Below are 26,496 nucleotides of genomic sequence, written 5' to 3' on the forward strand. Positions count from 1 at the left end.
CTGCTCAAAACTCGCGTTTGAATCATCAGTGGCAAATTCTTTAAATATAAAAAATGTACTTGCAGGCTGTGAGTCAGAAGCGCCAGACTGTCCTTGCAAAGTTGGAACTGCCCCACTTTATAGAAACAGCCTTTGAGCACAGACGCATTGTAGGCTAGTCTGCAGGTTCAGCAAACAGTCCTCATCCTCCATAAAAGGCGCAGCACACATCTGAATATTTGGGTTGAACTGTTCTGGAACAGTGTTGTAAATGCAACTTAACCACTCATTTCTAGTCGTGTCCTCTTTCGGAAGGCCAAACAAAGTAGTTTCACTTTCACAACGAAACACACAGCGCCTTCACGACATGGCGGCGGCGGCAACAAATGTGGGGGCGTGTTAGATCGAGCCGTTTTAGGTAGGCGTGGTTGACTCTCAACTTTTATAAAGAATATCTCTTTGGATTTGAGACTTTAGTCTTTGCAACTTTACAGATCTTCTTTATGCACCAAGAGCTTGTAACTCTCCAAAGAGAAAGGAAAAATTGAAATAGCATCATATGACCCCTTTAATTGATAATGTTGAATTCAGACACTGCTTGATTATACTGCATACTGAAAATGTTTTTGCGAAATTGCAAAAAAGGCATATATTACCTAATTTGATGATGCAGAGTTCAATATCAACAAAACCTTTACATCATGTACAGTCTTTCCACAAAATAAGAAAAAAGATATTTCAAATTGTATATATACAGTCGTGGTCAGAATTATTGGCACCCTTTGATAAATATGATCAAAGAAGGCTGTGAAAATAAATCTGCATTGTTAATCCTTTTGATCTTTCATAAAAAAAAAAATCACAAATATCTAACCTTTCATTGAACTAAAACAATTGAAAATGGGGGAAAATGTCATTATGAAATAAATGTTATATATATATATGTGTGTGTGTGTGTGTGTGTCTGCTTTAATGGCTTATCAAAATAATGAAAGCAGTCAAATGTAAAAAGTTTTAACATTACTTTTTTGACATTAGTATTCATTTAACTTACAATATTCAAATGAGTGGGAAAATATGTTAAAATACTGCATTTAATGTCAAAGAAACTTACATAGATACAAATTTAGAAATAAAGAAGCTTTTTCACAAAATCTGTAATTTTCTGTGGCTGTTTAGATGCAGTAAAAGCAGAAAACATCTGCTCATGTTTGCATTTTCTTCTGTCACTTTCCATAATTCTGACCTTGAAATCAGGTTCAGGCATCAAATAATGTCATGCATGTGAAAATGGGCTGAGAGCATGGCCAGTCTGCTCAGATTCAGACAGGAATCATGTGTTTGTGGTGTTTTTTCTGCGGATTAAGGCAAAATACAAGACTTCTTCACCATACTAATGGTTGTCGAAAGCAAAGCATAATATTTTGTAAAAAAGCATGACATGCTTGAGCAAAACAGACCCTATTTTTGGAATCAGAACCCAAAATGATTTAAGAAACAAGTATTGGATTTCATTCAGCAGAAATTATGCAGGGCGGTGTAATGAATGTTGATTTGAACATCACTGATGACACATAGAGCATAACGTACATTTGACAGCGTTCAGGACTCGACTGTCCAGTGGTTTTCGGCTGGGGTCACTGGTTGATGATCGGATCCCTGTCCCACAGCTGTTTGCTAGAGTGTTCCTGCAGATTCAAAAAGCAGCCAGCAGAAGGTGCAGTTGAGAGCAAAGCTATGAAACCAAAACACTCAGTATCTCAATAACTGCACTGCACATAACTGTACGGGTGTAACGGTACACAAAATGATGGTTCCCTACGCAAGTCATTTCTTAAATCATGGTTTGATACGCTTTTTGGTACAGCATGGGGAAAAGATACAACATAAAAGTGTTTCATTTACTGAACAAAATATGAAATCTTTAAATAGTCATTAAATAAAAAAGTCTGTCGTTACTGCTGCAGCACATTCTTCATACTGTTTATGGTGCTAAAAGCGTAAGAGAAAGCATAACGTTCAACGTGGATCACGTGTGCCTTGACAACTAATCACATTACAGCTTTAATGTCACTGAATTTCTTTGTGCGACAGTCAATCACTGTTTGTGGATACCATAGAAATAAATGAGAAGTGCCGTAAACTTCACAAAATTGTCTCTGGCTTCAATTATAAAACAGCACTTTTTTCAGTGTGAATAGGCTGTCGATTCATTAAACGATAAGCTGTTTTCCCACAAAAGCAGCGTATTTATTCAGCGTAGTGAAGCCTCTCCTCCATTGACATCCATTCATAAACCGGCCTTTGGTGTCCATCCCTGCATACTGCAACATTACACAGTTTTGCTAATCTTGTAGGCTTGCCTTAAAGTGGCTCTGGATTAACAAAGATTAACAAAGTGATGACACACACCTGTCAAAGAAGGTGGCGAGGAGCCTGCGCAGCAGCACCTTGTGTTTGACACCAGCACACAGATGACAGTTCATCAGCTGACCTCTGGTCATGAACACACCTGTGCCTGAACAACACACAACACAGAGACATACGACAATAACCAACGGCACTGGAGAATATCAGCACAGGGCAATAGGTTTAAACTAATAACTATTAACTAATTATCTCACCATGTTTTCCTCCAGCTGATTATTCACAGTACATTAGGACAGTTGTTTTGTATTACAAGTTTTATTACAACTGTATTACAACTGAAATGTTATGTTTAAATACGCAAATTAGGCATGATCTAATTAAATCTGACATCCATTCATAAACCGGCCTTTGGTGTCCATCCCTGCATACTGCAACATTACACAGTTTTGCTAATCTTCTTGTAGGCTTGCCTTAAAGTGGCTCTGGATTAACAAAGATTAACAAAGTGATGACACACACCTGTCAAAGAAGGTGGCGAGGAGCCTGCGCAGCAGCACCTTGTGTTTGACACCAGCACACAGATGACAGTTCATCAGCTGACCTCTGGTCATGAACACACCTGTGCCTGAACAACACACAACACAGAGACATACGACAATAACCAACGGCACTGGAGAATATCAGCACAGGGCAATAGGTTTAAACTAATAACTATTAACTAATTATCTCACCATGTTTTCCTCCAGCTGATTATTCACAGTACATTAGGACAGTTGTTTTGTATTACAAGTTTTATTACAACTGTATTACAACTGAAATGTTATGTTTAAATACGCAAATTAGGCATGATCTAATTAAATAAGCATTCATTTGCATACATTTCCAGAACAGAAATCTGAATGTTGGATAAAGCCAAATTCTTGTTCGATTTTGTTGACATCTTAACATTTCCAGAGGGGATTTTGGATTTCTCTTTTTATTACTACATAAATCAAATTACAATGTAAACACATCTGACTAAAGATGCACATAATCTTTCAATTCCTAATCTGAATGTTCCTGTAATGCTTTTGTTATTCTCTGCTAACTTTGACAGGGCTGACTGTGTGATTTCACCAACCTGCCACCAGTTCCAGTTTCTCTCCGGGGTCTCCCTCCGTGTAGAGTTTGGGATGGCATCGGTAGCCGATCTGACTGATGAGACTAGCGGGCAGAGCCACCAGATCCCTGCGGATCAGCACACACGAGCGGTTCTCCAGCGACACTGGCATGACCGCCATCTCCGGCTTCTCTGCCACTGGAAGAAACGGAGTGCCGAAAACATTCAGAACCTCTGATACGGCCTCAAATCACGACAAGTCATGCTGTGAAATCGATCCTGAAGTTTGAGAACTCGACACCGTTTGAGTCCATCTAAACAGATGCTTCTAAAATCACTTTTAAAGAGCTAGTTCACCCAAAAATGAAAATTCTGTCATTAATTACTCACCCTCGTGTTGTTCCAAACCCGTAAGACCTTCGTTCATCTTCAGAACACAATTTAAGATATTTTTGATGAAATCTGAGGGCTCTCTGACCCTCCCATAGACAGCAAGGTAACTATCACGTTCAAGGTCCAGAAAAGTACCAAGATGATCGACAAAGTAGTCCGTGTGACATCAGTGGTTCAACTGTAAAGTTACGAAGCTACGATAATACTTTTTTGCGCAAAGAAAACAAAAATAACGACTTTATTCCACATTTTCGTCTCTACTAGCGTCACTTGTGGATGCACGTTCACGACGTCATCACGCCGGATCTGGGTCAGCGCCGGTGCCACCACACGCTCGTGTCATGATACTGTCATGAACGCGCGTCCACAAGTGACGCAGTAGAGACGAAAATGTGGAATAAAGTTGTTAGTACTTTTCTGGACCTTGAATGTGGTAGTTACCTTGCTGTCTATGGGAGGGTCAGAGAGCCCTCAGATTTCATCAAAAATATCTTAAATTGTGTTCGGAAGATGAACGAAGGTCTTACGGGTTTGGAACAACACGAGGGTGAGTAATTAATGACAGAATTTTCATTTTTGGGTGAACTAACCCTTTAAGAGTTTCAGGCCCTGTTCTGCACACTGTAGAAAATACTATATACACTCAATATAATCTGTTTACTTTAACTCATCAAAATCATTTAACCAATCCAAGGTGAGACACTACAAGCAAAAACAGATTTTCAAGCATCAGTCAATTTTGAGATTTTGAGCGATTTGGCATTTCATAAAGTGTTGTTTCAAACTAGTGGAAAGAACACATCTAAAATACACTTTTAAGTGTTTATTTTATTGCACTTTATCTACTTGCGACTATTGATTTCATTTCCAATCCATATCAATTCAAAGGTTTGTTTCTCCACTTCAGCAGCACTTACATACACCAAATATTTCTATATCTATATTCTGAAGGCTTTTACTGAGGGGTTTGTTCATATATCATTCACTCTGATTTAAAACTATTGTTTTTTCCTAAAAACATGGTGAAAATGTATTTGTTTTCTGTCTGTTGACAGTATTTCCTGATTATCTAGAGTAAAAAAAAAAAGAAAAGAGAAATTCAAAATCCTCTCTGGAAGAAACCTGCAATATGTCAACAATTTTCAACCTGGCTTTATCCAATGTTAAGATTTAAATTCTGTAAATGTATGCAAATTAGTCTGCATTTAATTAGATAATGCCAATAATAAGCATATTTACGCATAACATTTCAGAAAACCAATACAAATATATCGGTAGCACTTTATTTTACAGTCCTGTTCCCCATGTACATACTATGTACTTATTATAGTAATTACAATAACTAGGTAATAACTGGGTACACTCTTAAAAATAAAGGTGCTTCAAAAGGTTCTTCAAGCGATGCCATAGAAGAACCATTTTTGGTTCCACAAAGAACCATTCAGTCAAAGGTTCTTTAAAGAACCATCTCTTTCTTGCGTTTTTGTAATCTGAGGAACCTTCTTTCGCCACAAAGAACCTTTTGGGAAACAGAAAGGTTCTTCAGATGTTAAAGGTTCTTTATGGAACCATTTAGACAAAAAGGTTCTTCTATGGCATCGTGAAGCACCTTTATTTTCAAGAGTGTACTAACCCTGAACCTACCCCTAAACCTAACCCTACCCCATATAGTTACCTTATATTACCAGAACTTTCTTAGGTAGGTACACTGTAAGTACACGTACTGTAAAATAAAGTGCAACCAAAATATCAGTATATCAGTAATACTGATATCTATTATTTATTTATTTGTATTTATTTTCTTTACCCTATTCACCTGGTAGAGTCTTGCCTTAAGTTTTTGGAATTCAACGACACAAGATTTAAAAAAAAAATGAGCTGTATAACTTGTACAGCCTATCTGATACTTAAAAATGTAAGTTAAGTAGAATTAGGTAGACATTTTTACAGTGACTCTATTCAGGGGAAGTGCCTGCTCGTCACAACTCAATAAAGCTCTGCACTGGCACAACTAATAGAAAAGTTCTGCTTCCCATTTGTCCTTCAGTCCTTAAACTGACACTCACTAATCACACACACACACAAAAGATGTGCGAGCTCTCAAATAACCCACAATGTAACCCTCTGGAGCGGTGACTGATTACAGACTGAATGCATTTCACGATCTGTGACACCGGAGCGCCGGACGAGAGCTGCAGTGAGTGTCACCGCTGAGAGACACAAGCTCCTGTACAGCTGCTTCTACAGTCAGGACAGATCTGAATAGTTACCAAACACACGGGACAAATCAAGACATGAACTCTTCTCGTTCTAACCGATAACACACAGCAGACAATAGATCAACATGGAGGAATGTTCATAACAGGCAGCATTTCACTCTGAATTTGACCTTTCAGCTCACTTTCTTCAAACTCTGACTCATTAACCTCAGGCTCTTTCTCATGAAATGCTCACGTGTGTCTCCATATACTACTGATGTAATAAACAGCAAACCCAACTTACATTAGCATAACAACTGTTACAACAGAAAGTTGGTGTTTTTCCATCGGAATATCATTAGACAGATGCAGCAAATTTGCATGGTTAATACAAAGAATTATAACTAAATTTAGCTTTAAATATGTTCTTTTTATCTCAAAAGTAGCCTGTACTTTCTGGGAGAAAAGTCCTGAATTTATGATTTGGTATTTCATAATTTCATATTTGAAGTGAGTGCCATCATAATTTTTTTCTTGACCTCTTTTTTACATTTATATTGGCTTCAAAGCTTAATAGCTCAACTTGGGAAAATATTTTTTTCTGAAAATTATTGATCTTGGTTGGCGTAAATTATGGAAGCTTATTTCCACCACAACATAAAAAAAATAAAAAGTCACAATTACCTTTGTATTATTTTTTATCTCACAAATCTGACTTTTTTTTCCTAAAAAAAAGTCAGAATTGAGAAACATAAATTGATATTTCTGAGAAGCGGTAATTTCCTTGCAATTTTGAGTTTTAATCTCACAATTCGTTTTTTTTTTACACGCCATGGAGTAAAAAAAAATAAAACGAATTGTGACTTTTTATCACACAGCTCTTATTTTTTCTCAGAATTGAGATATAAGATATAAACTCAGAATTGCGAGAAAAAAGTCAGAATTGTGAGATAAAAATATTTGTTTTTTTTCCCAATGGCGGAAACAAGGTTCCATACAAAGTATGAGAAAACTGTCTTTGAAGTAACATTTACTAATTCGGGCCACTATTAGTAATTTTTGCCCTGATCTTTTTTTCCATTTTAAATGTATCAGGGTTGGTAAATTTGAAAGTAAAATGGGTTATTATTCAATTTTAATTATGATATGTGATTTATTAGCACTATGTCCCTCCAACTATGCTTTAGAGTGAGTGCATTCTGAAGAAAGCCTGTATCTCCACACTGTAATAATACATCTTCAGCACGTGTCTCTGATATCATGAACCGCCCAATGTTCACACTTCTGTTCTCGCACGTTTCTTTGCTGCCTGTTTTATGCCTCACAACAGCATTTTTGACAGCTCACTAACAATTCTGACAGTCGTTATAATGAATTGTAAGCTCAGGGATGAAACGGCCATTACAACTCACTGCAGCAGACATCCTTAAATATAATTAGGTGCATTAGTTTTACTTTTGGCTCTGGCTCATCTTAAAGGACTGTCCTCTACTCTAGACAACTTCACACGGTGACCCAAAGTAATGAGCCTGTAACCTATTTAACAGCAATGGAAGCAGCTTCTGTTTTAGTAGTGAATGATTTGAAATGATCCCAGTGTATATATAATATATCCTTTATTCCATTGCTAAAAGTAGAGTGGTGTGTTGCATGTAAATGGTTACTTATTACATTCACTACCATTCAAAAAGTTTGGGGTCAGTAAGATCAAGTTCTTGAAAGAAATTACAGTAATACATATTGATAATATATTGTAATGCTGAATATTATTACGATTCAAAATAGCTGTTTTCTATGTGAATATGCATGTAAATGGTTACTTACTACATTCACTACCATTCAAAAAGTTTGGGGTCAGTAAGATCAAGTTTTTGAAAGAAATTACAGTAATACATATTGATAATATATTGTAATGCTGAATATTATTACGATTCAAAATAGCTGTTTTCTATGTGAATATACGTTAAAATGTAATTTATCGCTGTGATCAAAGCTGAATTTTCAGCATCATTACTTCAGTCTTTAGTGTCATCTGATCCTTCAGAAATCATTCTAATATGCTGATTTGCCGATTATTATCAATGCTGAAAACAGTTGTGCTGCTGAATATAATGGGAAACCGTGATATATTTAAATTTTCAGGATTCTCTGATGAATAGAAAGTTCAAAAGAACAGCATTCATTTGAAATTTGAAACCTTTTGTAACATAAATGTCTTTACTGTCACTTCTGATTGATTTAATGCATCCTTAATTAATAATATTAATTTCAAAATTAATTTTGAAAGCATAAATTTCTATAAAAAAAAAAAATACTGACCCCAAACTTTTGAACAGTACATAGAAGAAAACAGGCAAAAAAATTATTTTACTATATATATTATCATATATACTATACTATACTGTACTATACTATACTATACTCAAGGCTCGACAATAAGGACTGCCCGATGGCCCGGGGCCAGCATGAAAGACGCTTGGGACAGCTGATGGATTTGATCGGGCCACTGCTGGGTCGTCATGACTGTTTGTCATTTGCATGTGTTTTTATGCCTTGCCAATTTAAACATTCAAGCGATTTTTAATGCATACAAACGCAAGAAGACGTGCAAGACAACCCCATTTTGTACTCACGCGCTGTGTTCTGTGTGCACACAGACAACGCGCAAACACCGAATTGAGTTCTCTTTCACGTCTTGCTTTAATGGACATATAAACCTTGCCGATTTGAACATTCAAGAGATTCTAAAGCATTCAAGTGCAAAAAGACGTGAATAAAAACTCCATTATTTATGGATTATCCAAAAATTATGTCTTTAAGTGAACTTAAACAGTTGAGAAAGAAATCGGTGTGTATCATTATATTGGATCCATGCATAGTTTCTTAAAGTGAATGCGCCTAATTTACCAACTGCTGTCAGTGTCCTTAATGTTAATCCCCACCACCCAAAAAGAAGTTTAATTTGTATCTTTGTTCTGTTTATTTATTTGTGCTATTGCTTGTAATTTGTTCATATTTACTGTTCACTTGTCTTTAATAATGTCTGACCTTTATATTTGTTAGGCTAAAAGTTTTTACTATGGTATCGAAATTGGAATTGAGAACTGTAATATTTAAAGGGGTCATATGATGCTGCTAAAAAGAACATTATTTTGTATATTTGGTGTAATGAAATGTTTATGCGGTTTAAGGTTCAAAAAACACATTATTTTCCACATACTGTACATTATTGTCTCTCCTCTATGCCTCGCCTTTCTAAAACGCTTTTTTACAAAGCCCATCGGTCTGAAAAGCGAGGTGTGCTCTGATTGGCCAGCTATCTAGTGCATTGTGATTGGCCGAATACCTCAAGCGTGTGACAGAAATGTTACGCCCCTTACCATACTGTGATGCCGTGTCCCGGTGCGACGAGACAAAACCAATAAACCCATTATTAACGAGGCATTTGTTGCATCCAGTGGGGACATGACTTATACTGTCTTTTTACGCGTTGCGTTGCATCGCGCCTGATTTCTAGTCGTGTCCTCTTTTTGGAAGGCCAAACAAAGTATTTTCGCTTTCGCAACGAAACACACAGCGCCTTCACAACATGGCGGCTGTGTTGGCAGCAACAATAAAGTTACGCCTTCTTTCTCTGCGTTTACATTTGGGCGGTGTTATGCAAATCTTCCCACATCGTGACGTAGACATGTGGGGGCGTGTTAGAACGAGCCGTTTTAGGAGGGCGTGGACCAGTCTTAACTTTTAAGTAAAAAAAAAGATAAAGAATATCTCTTTGGATTTGAGACTTTAGTCTTTGCAACTTTAGGGATCTTATCTATTCACGAACAGCTTGTAACACTCCAAAGAGAAAGGAAAACTTGAAATCGCATCATATGACCCCTTTAACTGATATTTAAAATTTTGATGTCATATAAGCTTATTTATTGGAATACAAGATTACATGAGTCAAAAACAAAGATAACAACAACTATTTAATTTATTGTGGCAGGGCCAGTGAAACTGTTGGCAGGGCAATTCAAAATTTGAACCACTGGCCCGACTGGGCCAGTACAAAAAAAATCCTTAGTGTTGAGCCCTGTATACTCCATAAATTATATTGCATATATATACTATACTATAAATATATTACATTAAAATAAATTCTTCTGAATATCAGTGAGTTGGACAAAAGTAGAGGCTGCTGTACCTCCGTAAGGGTTGGCCGAGCGGCCGCACATCTGGCTGTAGGTCTCGTCTGCGTCAAACGGCTCTTCCTCAAACTCCTCGTCTTCGTTCTGGTACGATGTGGGGCTGTCGGTGGTCGGGAGGCTGGACGCTCCCGGACTGGAACGCTCTCTGAGATACGCTGGCGCCCCGGACGGAAATGCGCCCCACGAGAACAGCGGCACGCCCCGTCCAGAACGCGTCCCGTCGCCCCCGCCAGCTCGTTTGGCCAGCGGCTCCTCCAGCTTGATCCTGCGGGCCGGCACCAGCGGGTGGGTGCTGGGACTCTGTGGGCCCGAGTTGGGCTCATCCATGGAGGCCGTGGCTGAGTCGCAGTGCGGCGAGTTGGCTTTGAACATGAGGTCCATGCCACGCTCCACGATGTGCTGGATCTGCAGGTACCCGGCAGTGTACATCACGACCAGCTGCTCGCTGGCGGCCATGGTCAGCTTCCCCGTGTAGCAGAAACTGAGGATCTGCTGGAAACAGGCCGGCGTGACGGAGGACGGCAGCTCGAACTGTGCTTTGCTGCTGCCGCTGAACAGGTCGCGGAAGTACAGGCTGCTGGCGGCCAGCACGGCGCGGTGGGCCTTGAACGCCTGGCCCTTCACCACGATGGAGACGTCGCAGTACTGGCCCTGCAGCCGCTGCTCATTCAGGGAGCCCAGCACCATGCTGCCGAAGTTAGGGATCTCCATGTGGAGCATCTGGGACATGGCGGCCCGCATTCACACCGTAGACAGAGCCAGAGAAATGGTTATCTGGACAGAGACAAGACACAATGAAAGTGAGAATCGGCCAAATTGAGAGAAAATGTCACATGCAGACAAAAGATAGAGAGCAGATAGAGAATGATATGCATGCATGAACTAGGGGTGTAACGGTTCACAAAATTCACGGTTCGGTTCGAGACGACACAGTGGTGTCACAGTTAGGTACGTTTTCGGTTTCGGGTAATTGCTTGGGTAATTGTAGCAATGTTGGAAATATTTCTGTTTTAAACCATGAAGGCGAGCCAATGGATATCACATAGGCCTAAGCAACGTGCAAACTTCACTATGCAGAAAGTGAAAGTAAAAACGGAATGACGGAGCTTTCGGCATCTGATGCGCATATTCTCTCTCAGAGACGACGAGAGACCAATCTACTTCAACATATGCTGATAACAGTATATAGCTAAGTGTTTTAATTTATTCCCTTAGTATTTCTATTGTAGCCCGTATATAATGAAAAAAAAAAATGAGAAGAAACGTATTTCGTGTTAAACAGGTTGTTTTTGAAAGTCGGTGCTTGAAATAGGCTAAAGCTTTTTATTTCATTGATTTTTATTGATGACTGCAGTGTTTATATTTTAATTACAGGCCTATAATTCATTCTATTTAGGCTAATAGACCTGTTTTAAAAGAACGCCACGGGGCAGACAGCACATTGCCATTTACGTCGTTTGGGCTGCCTTGTTGAGCGCAGTGGCACTGAGAACATTATATTTAGTCCAATAGTCCAACTAATCGTTTGGTTTGTAATGTGTACCGAACCGAAAGCTTCGTACCGAACGGTTCAATACGAATACGTGTCTCGTTACACCCCTAGCATGAACACATATGATATGGAGTTATTATGACCAGGGTTAACTAAAACGTAAACCATAAAAAAAAAAAAAAACATTTATTAATGAACATTTGATGGGCACCATTGACCTCCACAGTATTTTTTTTCCTACTATGGAAGCCAGTGGTCTCCATCAACTGTTTGGATACTAACATTTTTCAAAATATCTTCTTTTGTGTTCAACAGAAGTAAGAAACTCATACAGGTTTGGAACAAGTAGAGAGTGAGTAAATGATAGAATTTTCATTCTGGAAGTGAACTACTCCTTTAATCATGGCTGCTGGAAGCGCATTCTTCAAGCATCAATTCATTTGAGTTATCAGCATCTTCCTCTAATATGTGACCCTGGACCACAAAACCAGTGTTAAGTCGCTGGGGTATATTTGTAGCAATAGCCAAAAATATAGGTATAAAAGTATAGGTCAAAATTATAGATTTTTCTTTTATGCCAAAAATCATTAGGACATTAAGTAAAGATCATGTTCCATAAAGATATTTTGTAAATTTCCTACTATAAATATATCAAAACTTAATTTTTGATTAGTAATATGTATTGCTAAGAACTTTTAATAAAATATTTTTATTTTTTTCAGATTCCAGATTTTCAAATAGTTGTATCTCGGCCAAATATTGTCCTATCCTAACAAACCATACATCAATGGAAAGCTTATTTATTCAGCTTTGAGATTAAAAAAATTACCCTTATGACTGGTTTTGTGGTCCAGGGTCACATATGTTAAAGTGATTTGTGGATTTCTGTTTACTTAATGATCTGTATGTAGGCTAGCCTATCTACAGGGCCTGAAATTTGGCGTGAGTTTGCAGGGGAAGTCATCAGCTTGTTGACTTCCTGATGAGTTTGAGCGCGATGTGAAAAAGCAGCTTATTCACCGAGACTGCCCCGGCCCCGCAAATAGACGTGCATTTGTGTGTGTGTGTGGTCTGGTATATATGGTGTACCAGCCAGTATCCATCCAGTCAACACGCTTCAGGTAAGTATAATCCATTTATTTTCATTCAGAGATTCCACTCTCACAAAGCAACCTACCGCCATGCGGTTGGACAATTGTTTGTATTAACTGACAGGCCTCTTAGGCTGACTACTACATCCCTTTAAGCAGGACCCTACAGGTATTATTTAGGTGCAGTGACCGGTATGCAACACTAGAGGTAGGTATTCAGCTCAAGGACAAAAATGTATATGGCAATCACAATCTCAATAAATTTTACATATTCTATTCAATTCAAAAAGACAATGAAGGTAAAATTAAGATGGCTTTAACATATGGTTTATATGAGGACACAAATGTGTATAATGACATGGGTACTACAACGTAAACATGGTTTATGAGGACGCTTCCTGTGTCCCCATAAACCAAAAGGCTTAAAAACCAAACTAAATGGTGTTTTATGAAATAAAAAAATTGCCAGTAGTTTTGGTGTAGGGCGATAGAAAATACAGTTTGTACAGTATAAAAACCATATGGAGAGTCCCTGTAAACCACATATGCAAGAATGTGTGTGTGTGTGTGTGTGTGTGTGTGTGTGCGTTTTTTTTTTTTAAATGTTTACCCAGAAATACTTCCCTATTTATTGCAATTTTTTCCTTACAAATTGTATTATCAGCATAACAATTTGAGTAAATGTAGCTGTATAAAAGCTAGGGGATGATGCCCTCTTTCTAGAACAATGTGCTTTTTACGTTTAAATTGCAACATAACTTATCATGTTTATGATTCTCATTTCTTTATCACAAAACGCTAAAACTGGCACTGTTTTGGCGAGAAATTTATTATTTTGAATCTTTCACATGGTGTGTGATGCTGAACTCTGGTATGAGTTTCTAATGGTTTTGTATTCTTTGAATTGTTCTAAACATTAATATTTTATGTGCAACAATATTATGCTCTGGCTCAGGGGCCTTACACCTGATTTTAAATCTATTTTTTCAAACATGATTTAAACGGTGATGAGTGTGCTGAGAATAACTTTTTCATCTTCTCATCACTTTAAAACTGCTGGATGACAGGTATTCTTCATTCTTTCTGACAAACAACAAAAGATAATGTGAATTACAGCATATACAATATTTTCTAAATGTTTAAATTGCAGTGTACAGCATTTATTATGGGGGGGGGTTAGAATCTGCAGCTCACTACTCACTACTCATGAGTACTTTTAAATAAGCTACTCTTTTACTCTTACTCAAGTAGTTTTTTGGACAAGTACTTTTTATTCTACTCACACTACATTTTTTGGAATGTAATGGTACTTTTACGTATATTTTTTCAGTACTCTTTCCACCACTGCCCATTTGTCAGCAAGAAGTTTTTAATCATTTAAGATATAATCAAATTTAGTATGATCACTTTTTCTTTTATATATTTTACAGGGCAGAATAAGTGTGTTGTTTCATTTTTACATAAATATATCTGTTTTTGACATTTTACTTTAACAAAAGTTATTTGAAACATTAAAGTAGACATTCTACTGCATTTAATATGCTTTCTGTGTATATAAAACCACTTTTGTACATTTTATTTCATGTGGACACCAAAATGGGATGCCTCGTCTTTGAGCCATATACATATACAGTATATGGGTCATTGACGTATAAGGATTTTCGACAGGCCAATTTTAAAATACCAAAAATAATAATATCTATTGTAATTGTTCAAACATTAACAATGTTGTGTACACATAAATTCATATTAAAATTTTAAATGAAGTGATTTTAGTGTTTTTTCATCTAGATGAATTGGCCGTAGCCTTAAAAAATGTCATGTGGTGCGACCATGATTTATATTAAAATTAAATAATTTCCTTAACATGCTTAACATTTTTTAAATGTTCTCAGTAATTAAAGTGTTTAGAAACAAAGTATTTGCATTTAATTTGAGTTTTTGTAAATAATGATCTCTTATTTTTGTTCTATAATTTCAGAGTTGCCTTCTTAAATGTAGCTAACAGACTTATTTTTCCTGTAAATTGCATCAAACTCATAAAAATGTTTTTAAAATACCATTCACTTAAGCATACTGTAGCACAGAAATTTGATATTTTATTTTTAATTTAATACAGTTATTGTTATTATTGGTCGCACCACATGATGAGTGGTCGCCCCAAATGACACAAAGACGTTATATCATTAAAAATCTATTTAAAGAGACGTGTGAATAGTGCAGCACGGCATTTCTTTAGCCCCGGTTATTTCTGTATTTTGCCCAGTATTGGCTGCTGAATTGACCCTTTCGCCGGGAGTTTGATTAACAGGCAGTCTGACATATTATAACGCCGAATCCGTCATTTTTGTCCAACAAACAAACCAGACAGGAGAATAGATTAACGTCGGTGGACTTGAACTTAAAAAATGGTGTGTATTGACATCTTTTCATGGTTGAAACAAGATACCTTCTGATGTTCATTCATGTTTATTTCGTGCTATGAATAGTAAAGATGAAGAGCTGATCAGTTCATGTGCCGCTTGAACTGAGGCGCTACAGCGATCTGTCACGACATGTTAAAGAGCCACAAAACAGTATTTGTTGTTTGAATTTCTTTAAAAAAAATGACAAAATTTGAACACTGAGACTTTGTTTCATACTAAAAGTAACCAGCTCTGTCTTGTCTGTCAGCTCATTCTCAGTGTCCTCTTTGCTCCGTGATGTATTTTTCAATGCGTGAGAACATGATGTATGGCATAAAAGTGCCATGGTTTGTCGGACGATTGACCCATATATATATATATATATATATATATATAAAAAAAACACTAATAAAAATGACAAAAACAATAACTTTAATAAAACTTTAACTAAAATCAACATCAAAACAGGAACTATAAAAATAAAGACATAATATAATACAGATGGCAAGAGATAGCAGATGGAGAACAACTCGCACATCTGAACAGATCCAATATAAAGCTATCATGACCAGGGTGTTATTGTTAACTAAAACCATGAAATAAAATAAAATATAAAAAAAGTATTTCTTTCAGTTAGTTGCCAAAGCTAGATTTCTCATTTTCATTTACTTTAACTGGATGTATTAAAATAACGATTGCGATTTAATTTCGATTAATCGTGCAGCCCTATTCAACATGTTCAGACTTTGCTACATATGTTCTTGTACCATGTATGTTCTTGTATGAGCTTACACAAGTGGTCACGTATATGCACACATCTGTTCAATGTCATAGCTTACATAAGGCCCATTACCTAACCCTACTGATTTCATAACATAGGCCTATACCTGTATGTAAAAGGTTAATACAGTATATAGAATTTATCAATCTGATTTCATCATTCAGAGCCTTCAGGAGACAAAGCTTTCATAAGCATCCGCCTCTCATCAGGCCTCAACAAGTGCAGCAGTGTATGTGTGATGAAAGTAATCAATGCTGCGTCTATAACGTCACACACACAGAGACCAGCTACAGTAACATAGAGAGAGAGAGAGAGACTGTGAGGGAGGGGTGAGAGACACAGCAAAGTCGTTTGAGGACAGAAGCAGCAAAGAAAAGCAACTGCAGCACAACACCATTACACACACACACACACACACACACACACATACACACACACTGCACTGATTTCACTGTAGGCAAATCACACTGTCCTGAAAAGTCCATGAGGATGGTTTTTGTGTTGTTTGCTGGGTGATTTATAAGCATGCATTGTCATTATAAGAGCATCACAATATGAATATGAATCAGCTAAACGATGCAATAACTCACATCTGCATCCTACTGATAAAACGGTGTTCCATCTACCAATGTTACTATAGTTTACTAAAACTAAAACCATAAACAACATTTGTTACTTCAGATGAATTAGTCTTATTGGAGAATTAAAGTATTGGTCCTTAATATATAGCGTGACCAAAACGATACAGACGCAACAAAATTACTAAAATTGTAACTAAAATTAAAAACAGAAAATAAAAACGAATTACAAGTATTTCAAAAAGTTTAATAGTATCTTAATGATACTAAAATAACACTGTCTACCCACTTTAACAATCAACCTTCATAGTGCAAAACAAAGCCAGTCAAAAATATCCAAATATCACCGACAGATTCTTAATATTGTGTGCACTTTTGTGTCTCGCGTCCATTTATCTGACACTGTTAAAGCGCAGTGGTTTTGTTCTGCAGGTATTTGTCTTTGGAACAGATACTGAAAAGTGCCGTCTGCTTTAGTGAAAGGAGAAAAATCTCTCTGTCTGAGCCGCAGGTGAAGTTATCATTCCAGGCTGGCAGACACATGAACTCAAGACAAACATAAAAACACAAGGACATCCAACACTGACAAGCTCTACGTCTGCAGTCTGAATGCATTTAATATTTCTGCTGAGTTTGAGGTGACATCAACTTTCTCACCCAGCTTCAGGTTTTTTTTTTTTAAAGCATGAGGGATTTTGCATTGCAACATTGTTTTCACGGCATTACTTTACAATATATAAAAAATATCATTAGTATAATTATGGGCTTCATTTTCTGTATGCAAAAGTTAGTTTTTGTTATTCCACTCGAACTGCATGTGCTTTCGTGAGATCGCTCATGAACGTCGATTAATACTACGTGACCAGATGCAGTCAAATATGACATTTCATGTCAGAGAATGCAAATCGAAACACAGAAAAACTACAGGCGCTTCTCACCAGAGGACGACATAGAAAGCACAAGTCAGTCTTGCTTCAAACATTCGCATTGATTTCCACAGATGTGAGCTACACTACAAAAGCAAACGGAAAACAAAAAATCCCGAAACACAATTTAGCAGATAATTTTATTAATTAATTTAATTAATTGATGCTTTTATCCAAAGCGACTTACAGTGCATTCAGGCTATACATTTTTTTCCAGTATGTGTGTTCCCTGGGAATCGAACCCACAACCTTTTGCGCTGCTAACGCAATGCTCAATCACTAAGCCACAGGAGCTCTACAGATGCTGTTTATCCAAAGTGACATGAAGAAGACGGAGTGCTGGGATTTTCTATTAGTCGCTGACTGGGTCACTATCACTAATGGGTGTTTCAAGCATCTTTTAAATGCTTTTCTCACAAATTATATTATCCGCATTACAATTTGAGTAAACTGAGGTCACATTTGGATAATTAAGATTTTATAATGCATCAGAAAGAAGTCTCTTCTGCTCACCAAGGCTGCATTTATTTGATTCTGTTAGCTTTTAAATATTATTACAATCTAAAATAACAGTGTTCTATGCGAGTATATTTTAAAATATTTTAAAATATTATAAAAGTAATTTAAAGGGGTGGTTCAGTGGTTGTTCTCTAGGCTTGATTGTGTTTATGGGGTGCAGTCTAACGTCTTAATGCTTCGTTTTTTAAAAAACGCATTATTTTTCACATAATTTACCTTTATTCCACACCGCTCTGTCCCTTCTCTGAGAATGGCGCTGATCAATTTCCTTCTTTTATGAAGCCCCTCCCTCAGAAATAGGCGATGGGCTCTGATTGGTTAGCTATCCCAGTGTGTTGTGATTGGCTAAACCGCCTCTAGTGCGCGTCTAAGCGTCCTGAATGAGAGAGAGAGAGAGATGCAGAGTGTGTACAGAGCAGGGCGATGCGAGGAACAGTATTAAGAACCGCTGCTTAAGAACATTGATTTTGAAGAAATCTTTCTAATATGCTGATTTGCTGCTTAGTTATTATCAATTATTATTGCTGTTCAATTATTAATAATGGTTCCTATTCAAATCAGTGTTGAAAACAGTTTTTGCTGCTTAATATTTTTTTGAGGAAACTGTTATAATTTATTTTTCAAGATTCTTTGATGAATAGAAAGTTCAAAAGAACAGCATTTAAAAAAAAAAATAGAAATCTTTTGTGATGTTATAAATGTCTTTAAATATCTTTATATCTAATACTAATAAAAGTATTAATGTCTTTAGTCTGAATGATAGTGTATTGTGGTTCCCACAAAAACATTTGTCAGCACAACTGTTTTCAACATTGATAATAATCAGAAATGTTTCTTGAGTAGCAAAACAGCATATTAGAATGATTTCTGAAGGATCACGTGACACTGAAGACTTTAGTAATGATGCTGAACATTCACAGCAATAAATTACATTTTACATTCACATAGAAAACAGCTATTTTTTATTAAATTGTAATAATATTTCACAATTTTTGGTCAAATAAATGCAGCCTTGGTGAGCATAAAATATTAACAGAGAAAAACATGAATAAATCTTAATTATCCCAAAATTTTGAACGGTAGTGTACATTACAGTTTGTTTTGAACTTATATTACACAATATATGCATTAAAAAACACAGAAAATAATTCAAAATGGCCAAATATTGTTCTACCACTAATTTCCAGGCAGCTTGTCTCTTCTGTGTGTAAATGAACTACACTAGAAATGAAGATTTCCCTGTATCCTGTGATTGTGACGAAGCTCTACATCAGAAGTTCTGAGATATATGACAGACAGCCGTCACACATGTCCACGTGAGCCATGAAGCACTGCTGTCACACGTGAGCGGTGGATGCAGCATGTGAGGATGGGCGTTCACATCACGCTGCCAGCTAATGCACAGCGCTGCAATGCAGTGCCACACATGCATGTACGTGAAGGAATAGTGTCGAGTCAGGCCCGCGCGCGCACACTAAATATAGACTTTGCACATCTTTGATAAGGAACGTACAGACGTGAACTCCATAAACCTGAGGCGATCCTCATTGATTTATCAGCACGTGTCCGTCTGCGAGTCAGAACTGGGCCACGATGCACTGCTGCAGACATAAAATTCCTCAGACTCAGAGGAAAAGGAGTTCTGTCAGAATAAAACATTTTGTAAAGCGTTAAAGAACCTGCAGAGCACAAATCAGTCCAGCAGAAACACGTTTAGATGTATATCTGCTCGTACTCGCCAACCCTCTTCATGTGAACTATCTGCTTTATAAATATTCAAGCACTGCAGTCGTTCTAAAGTCGAGCATGTCTAAGTGCACAGACACAACACATTCAGTCCATGTTGAGACACAGCGCTCCCTGCCAACAGGCCTGCCAATCAGAAGCGTCTGAGGAACATACAGAGCCCAAAACCACAATCTCGGCAGTCCTTCAAATTCCAGCACACTGCATATATGATTGCATTTGGCCATTAAGTTTTTCCTCAGTTCATGCTTCATCTGGGAATCGAACCCATGACCCTGGTAATGCCAGGAACACAAACTCACAGTGACTGGAGATCTGTGGTCGTGTTAAGCGTCCAGCGTGTTTCTTAATATAGAGGGAGCGGCGCTGGGGTGAGATGGGGTGATGGACACAGAAATATCATGATGGCACGTCCTCTAATGCCACTGGCGTATGACATCCGATCCCTTACGTGTCACCCTGTTAAATTTCATGGATGAAGGTAACTGTATCAAACGGCCCTTATTTTGAGCTGCGATACTGTTTCCTAAATATTACGAGATGCTGGGGCTCACATTCTCAGTTATGTTTCATTGAGTGATCAACAAGCAGTTTTAGGTCCGAGGAGATACATGTAAAACTATGCACGGTTCATCGAAATAAAATGGATATTTGTAATATGACTTAGTGTTAGGGGTGCTCCGATTGATCGGCTACCGATCACTATCGGCCGATAATCACGTTGGGATGATTGATCGGCGGTCTCTAAAAAGGCCGATCTCAAAAAAACGTATTTTTTCCGCGCTCATGTTAACGGATTAATAAAGCGTGTTGCGGTCCGGCAGTGCGTTCCGAGCGGTGCGTCTGCAGTAGTGCAGAAATCGTTTTCACACCGAGTCTGTTTGCTGCACTGCAAGCGCTGAATTAAAGTAACAGCGCATTGTTTGCAGTAAATATGAACATGGATTGACACAGTGACAATGTTTAAATTTGAAATCAAAATAATGGATAAATGTTGTGATTGTGGTAAACAGCCACGGATCAGTAGCGGACTCCTGTGTGAAAGGTGCTTCTCCTCTCACAAGAGTCACCTAAGAGGGGAATTCCCCCCATTTTCAAAAATGAAATTCAGGCCCTGAATAAATGTCTAAAACTCCTGATTGGAGTATCACTATAAATGGTTATAAATTATTAAAAGAAGGCTTTAAAAAGATCGGTATCGGTGATCGGATCGGCAGATACTGCTTTCTGTGATCGGTGATCGGCCTCAAAAACCCTGATCGGAGCACCCCTACTTAGTGTGATATCAAATCGCAAAGGCTGTGATTTAATTAATCAAAAATATGCACTGCATGTTTCAGAGTGAAGCACGGCACTGTTTTCTACACATGAGTAGCTCATCATCCAGTGTTTTCAACATCTCACAGTAAATGATCCACACAAACTCTCAAAGCTAGAGTCGCTTTAACATGAATTTGGAAACCCAACATGCAGCAACCATCTTCACAAAATTGTAATGAGAAGCACTTATCAGCAAAGAGGAATTTAGGGACTCCCTGCAGTTTTCCATCAAAATACAAGCTGGATTGTCTAATATTGGAAAATGAAGAAAATGAAAATGTAATTTTACAGATATAAAATATAATAATAATTATTATAATTTTTCTGAAATCTCACTTAAATTATTCATTTTTATTTTACAGTGAAATATTACAGTATTAGTTTTTCTATAAATGTATTATTATATATTTTTAATCTTGATTAAATATCTTAAAAACAAATCTTTTTTCCCCAAATCATGCAACTCTATGTGAAATTCCTTTTTCTAACAGTAATGTGAGAATCAGGAGAATCCATTGAATCTCACTGCTGACTAGGAGAAACAGCGGAGATCTCATGTGTGGTCTGTGTCTGTGTGAAGGTAAAGGCTCGTTCAGCCACAGCAGAATCTCAGCAAGGCCTTTGGGTGAGTCAGTGGACACACTAATGGACCCAAGCTGGCAGAGAAGATCATCAAACAAACAGTGACTCCAGCAGCTGCCGCCAGAACTCCACACACAACTACAGCTCCAACAATGACAAAACAGCACAGAAAAGTAGACTATATCTGTGTGCGATATGTTCATACGAGAGTCTGGTCATAGATGCTCTTAATGATATTCAAGATGTATTTTATTCACTATTGACTGTCACATGAAGTATGACTCTGTGTTAAATATTTCATATCTGAATGTACAGTTCTTTCACAGTACAATGGACACAATTTTCACAATGGACAGCATTTCACAACTTTGACTTGTGAGCATAGCCGTACCCACCACTGAGGTCCCCGAGGTCCAGACCTCGTCCCCCCCTTTAAAAAATAACATAACTTTACTTTGGAGCTGCAACAATATTGTACAATGCCAAGATAACCAACGCTCTTATCTGAGCCATTCATTGGTCTAACAGCACTCATCAGTGTCAAAACGACTTGAGATGGCCAATCAAATCAAAGAAGGCGGGAATTACCATTACTGTTTACAAAGACAGAATTTCAGTTTTAACCACTTCAGTTTTAACAGCCAAAAGTGAGATGTAAAATGTAAGTAGCTAAATATTTAATATTTGACAAGTGTGTTATGATAGAAATGACATACAGTAATAACGACCTACAGTAATATCAAGGAATGCAAACCAAGCTCAGAAAATGACTCGTTTTGGAATGTGCCACTTTATGACGTAATAGTGCAGCGAAAGGCCGTATCTGCAGGAGACGATCAACGCCTACTTCTACATCACTGCCGGTTTAGCCCCGCCCACTGATACACGCTTGTAGAAGTGGAAATACTAGAGAGATGCAAACACAGGATTACTAAATCAACATAACCATACAGATGACATTACAAGATTACAAGACACTGTGTAGTGCAAGTTACAAAAAATAGTCTTTGAATTGCGATCCTTGTGATCCTAACATATTTAGATCGGACACGAGCGCTGTTGCAAATCAATTTCTCTTTCAGGTCAGAAGCGGCGCGAATGCTTGTATTTCAGAAATAGAACTGGACATCAGTTTACTGTCGGGGATTTGTTGTGTCAATCCGTGCCGCATCCAGTTTAGACAGAATCGCCGATTATAATGGGTTCTGTTGTCTATAGTCGCGTTGCGCCACTTGCGTCCGGTGTAAACATCTCCAGATCGCGTCAGTGAAACTGCTTGTTTGTTTGCTTTACTTTGCTACGGTTTCATTTTTAAACAAGACAGTATGATGCAGGCTTTTCAGAGAGACTGAAAGTAAAAGATGATGCAGTGCTTAGTCTGACTATTTTGGATCCAGCAGTAATGTCGCAACACATAAGTGTAAGTAAACGTCCTTTTACCACTATTGCATTGTATACTGAGTATTTGCGTGTTTTTAACCCAAATGACCCATGTTGTTTTCAGAGTACATCACAGCAGTGTCCATCTGTTATTTTAATAAGAGAAACTGTTAGCCAATCATTGGTAGGGTTGGGTATTGTTTTTTTTTTTTCGATACCGGTGCCAAATCGATACTTTTAAAACGGTTCCGGTGCCTAAACCGATACTTATTAAAAAAATGAATAAATAAAAATTCCCCAAAAAATGATGAATTGGCCATTAGCACTATAAACACATGATGTCTGTTTCATTCATACTGGACGCCAGAGGGCGCCCTCGCACAGAAAATCCACATATCCAGTCATAGAAGTAGCGAACTCATGACCCTCCAGGAAATCCCTTATATGGACAAAGACATGGCTATTATTGCTGTAAGTTAACTGAGTAAACAGAACATAAAAACGTATTGAATGATAAAACAAAGACAATAAACACTCGACTGTGACAATATAGTTTATCTGTTTTATTCAAGCCATCTGGTATTTTCATAATAATTAAGTATATTTATAATCCATTGCTACTCGATGTATTATTTTTAAAGTAGCCTATGGAATATATTTTCTGCCTCATTCTGTGACAAGAAGCCACATCAGATCACAAAAGGAAGCATTTGACTGGTGTTGTGGAGTAAAAAGGTTATAATGTTCTCTATTGTTGGACAACAGGTTTAGAAATGTGAATACAAGGGAGGTTTAGCTTTAGGCATTTTAATTTAAGCATGTTTAGCTTAGTTAACGGAAGGCTACCTGCTGCCATCAGAGCAAGTGTAATTACTGCATTCACGCGCTCCTCGGATGCTCTCATTTCCCGAGTTGTGCTTTTGTGAAAACAACATGGACACTCCACGTTACTACAAAGATTTGTTGGATTTGTATTATTAGAGATTTCCGACGCCGAAATCTGCGTTCTGATTCGGTTCTCGTACATAACGGTTACATAGGTACCGGTGCCATATTGGAACCGGGTTTCGGTACCCAACCCTAATCATTGGGCGTGATTTGCAAAAAGATGATAATCAACGAGAAAAGGCAGAGACAAAGGGAGAACTATAGTGTTTAAATCAGGGTGCGAACTACGGGGGAGCTAGGGGGAGCTCGGCTCCCCTTAATCAGACATGGGCTCCCCTGAAAACGTGATTTGTGAAATTTTGGGGGGTCTCAAAAAATATTGATCTGATGTGGCTTCTTGTCACAGAATGAGGCAGAAAATATGTTCTATATGCTACTTTAAAAAGAATACATCGATTAGCAATAAATTAAGGTGACCATACGTCCTCTTTTCCCCGGACATGTCCTCTTTTTGGACCTACAAAAATGCGTCCGGCCGAGATTTCTTAATTGGCCAAAATGTCGGCTGTTTTCTAATCCCACTCCCGCTGAATATCTGACCATTGCCGCCTGGTCCCGCAACATGTGTTTCGCTCCCGCGATTTTCGTGTCCACTCCTTTAAACATTCTAATATTGTATATAATTTTGGCACATCAGGGAGCTGCTCTCAGGATGCGGAGTATTTAAATATATTTGAATGAGTGTTTGCGCTGTTTACTTTCACTTTCGATTTCACAATCACACGCATGGGTGGATTTAGCCATTTTGGGGCCCAAGGCAAACACAGACATGGGGCCCTCTAAATCTTTTGTTCCTCCCTTTTGTCAATCCTTATTAATCTAAGAAAGACTTACTTGTAATTTCTCTTCAGCAGTCTTCACAAAGCAATGATCATCTGGAGTTATCTGGAGTTCCAGCTGAAGAAAAAAAAACAGCACAACCATTTTAACTGTTTAACAAATATGTCCACTGTAAAATCTTATTTTCATAATATGCCACCTGTGCAATAATATTTATTGTCTATTAACATGGAAGAGCTGTCATTGGTTGTCATTTACCTTGGTTTCCCAGCAGGTTCTCTGATAGAATCTCCTAACTGGATCTGCTTGCTGCTGCCTAAATTGGAACAGTTGTTTATGGTCTTCCTAATTTTATCTGCTTGTTTTTTTTTATTAAAAAACTTGACCATCTAACATTTGAACTCTCTATTCTATTTCTGTTTCTATTCTAATGGCCAATCCATCATTTTTTGGGGGATTTTTTTATTTATTTATTTGTAATAAGTATCGGTTCAGGCACCGTTTAGGCACTGGAACCGTTTTAAAAGTATCGATTTGGAACCGGTACCGGTAAAAAAACCAAATGATACCCAACCCTAACTGAGACACGGCACATTTAGCCACATTCGGCCCGATTACGGATCATAAGTGCTGGTCTGACTTTGACAGAGATATGGGCATGCATACCGGGACCAGTTTAGGTTGAGTGCTGGGGGTGGGTCTTGGTTTACAATGTGGTAAACAGTATGTAGCAGTGACACTTAAACTTAAACATAATATTTTTTACCTGCCCTTGTTGTTATTTTTTTGTGTATTTTTTATTTTAATTCCTATTAATATTTTTCCCTTTTATCCAACATTCTCTTTTTTCTACTACATTTGGAAATTAATGATTTCATTAATATAATGAAACAAGCTTAAAGTGGTTAAGGGCACTTTAACATTATTTTTGCTATATGAGTTTCAAGACATGCGCACTAGCTTTGACATCTAATGACAAAACCTGATGGGCTTTTTGTGCTGCTAATTGCCAGAAGACCAGAAGAACTTAATACACTGGTGAGTAAACATTTGATAATCTAACATAACATAATATTTGAATAAACCGTTCTACACATATAATATCAAAGTAATGTTTATTTATAATGAAGCTATAATTGTGACTTTGCTGACATAGTGCTAGAGTTTAGCTCCAACCATAATCAAGCACACCTGATCCAGCTAATCAAGGTCTTCAGGATTACTAGAAACTTCCAAGCAGGTGTGAGTTGGAGCTGGTTGGAGATAAACTCTGCAGAGCTGCGGCCCTCCAGGAATTGAGTTTGACACCACTGGTCTATAGTACTGCGACTGATCTCTCTCTCTTTTTTTTTTCAATTAGTGCAAAGAAATGCAAATAATGGCAGTGCATCAGATGGAGAGATTGAAAAGTTCATCAAAGATGGCTGCTGCTCACTTTGGACAGAGATGGGGGAAGAAAAGAGCGGGCCCGAATGCAAACAAATTCTCCCAAAGGTATGTTCCAAATGTTTACCAGAGTTACCATTCATGTTATCAGTCTGAGATTGTCTGAATAATCATACATGTCATCTGTTCCCCTTTTTGTCTCTCTTTCTTTCAATCTGTCCCTCTTTTAGGGTACGCTTACTTGAGGAAGCTTCTGGAGTTTATTTTTTATTTTTTTAAATAAATTCTAATATCACTCATATTTTCATTGTCATTTTTATACGGGGGGGG

At 37.6% G+C, this 26,496-nt stretch overlaps 1 protein-coding gene across 1 annotated transcript in view; it reads right to left on the reverse strand.

Annotated features, from left to right (window-relative positions):
• Positions 1–26,496, reverse strand: part of nacc2 (NACC family member 2) — a 52,213-nt gene that overhangs the window by 3,080 nt on the left and 22,637 nt on the right. Inside the window, exons 2-5 of the mRNA XM_016469059.1 lie at positions 10,229–11,006; positions 3,470–3,646; positions 2,869–2,974; positions 1,570–1,667 (exon numbers count right to left, since the gene is read on the reverse strand). Of these exons, the coding sequence (XP_016324545.1) occupies positions 1,570–1,667; positions 2,869–2,974; positions 3,470–3,646; positions 10,229–10,973 (1,126 nt within the window). The 5' untranslated portion in view covers positions 10,974–11,006. The remainder of the gene's footprint in view (positions 1–1,569; positions 1,668–2,868; positions 2,975–3,469; positions 3,647–10,228; positions 11,007–26,496) is intronic.

This window comes from Sinocyclocheilus anshuiensis, unplaced genomic scaffold (assembly GCF_001515605.1).
Source record: "Sinocyclocheilus anshuiensis isolate Anshui unplaced genomic scaffold, SAMN03320099.WGS_v1.1 scaffold1045, whole genome shotgun sequence".
NCBI classification, from domain to species: Eukaryota; Metazoa; Chordata; class Actinopteri; order Cypriniformes; family Cyprinidae; genus Sinocyclocheilus; species Sinocyclocheilus anshuiensis.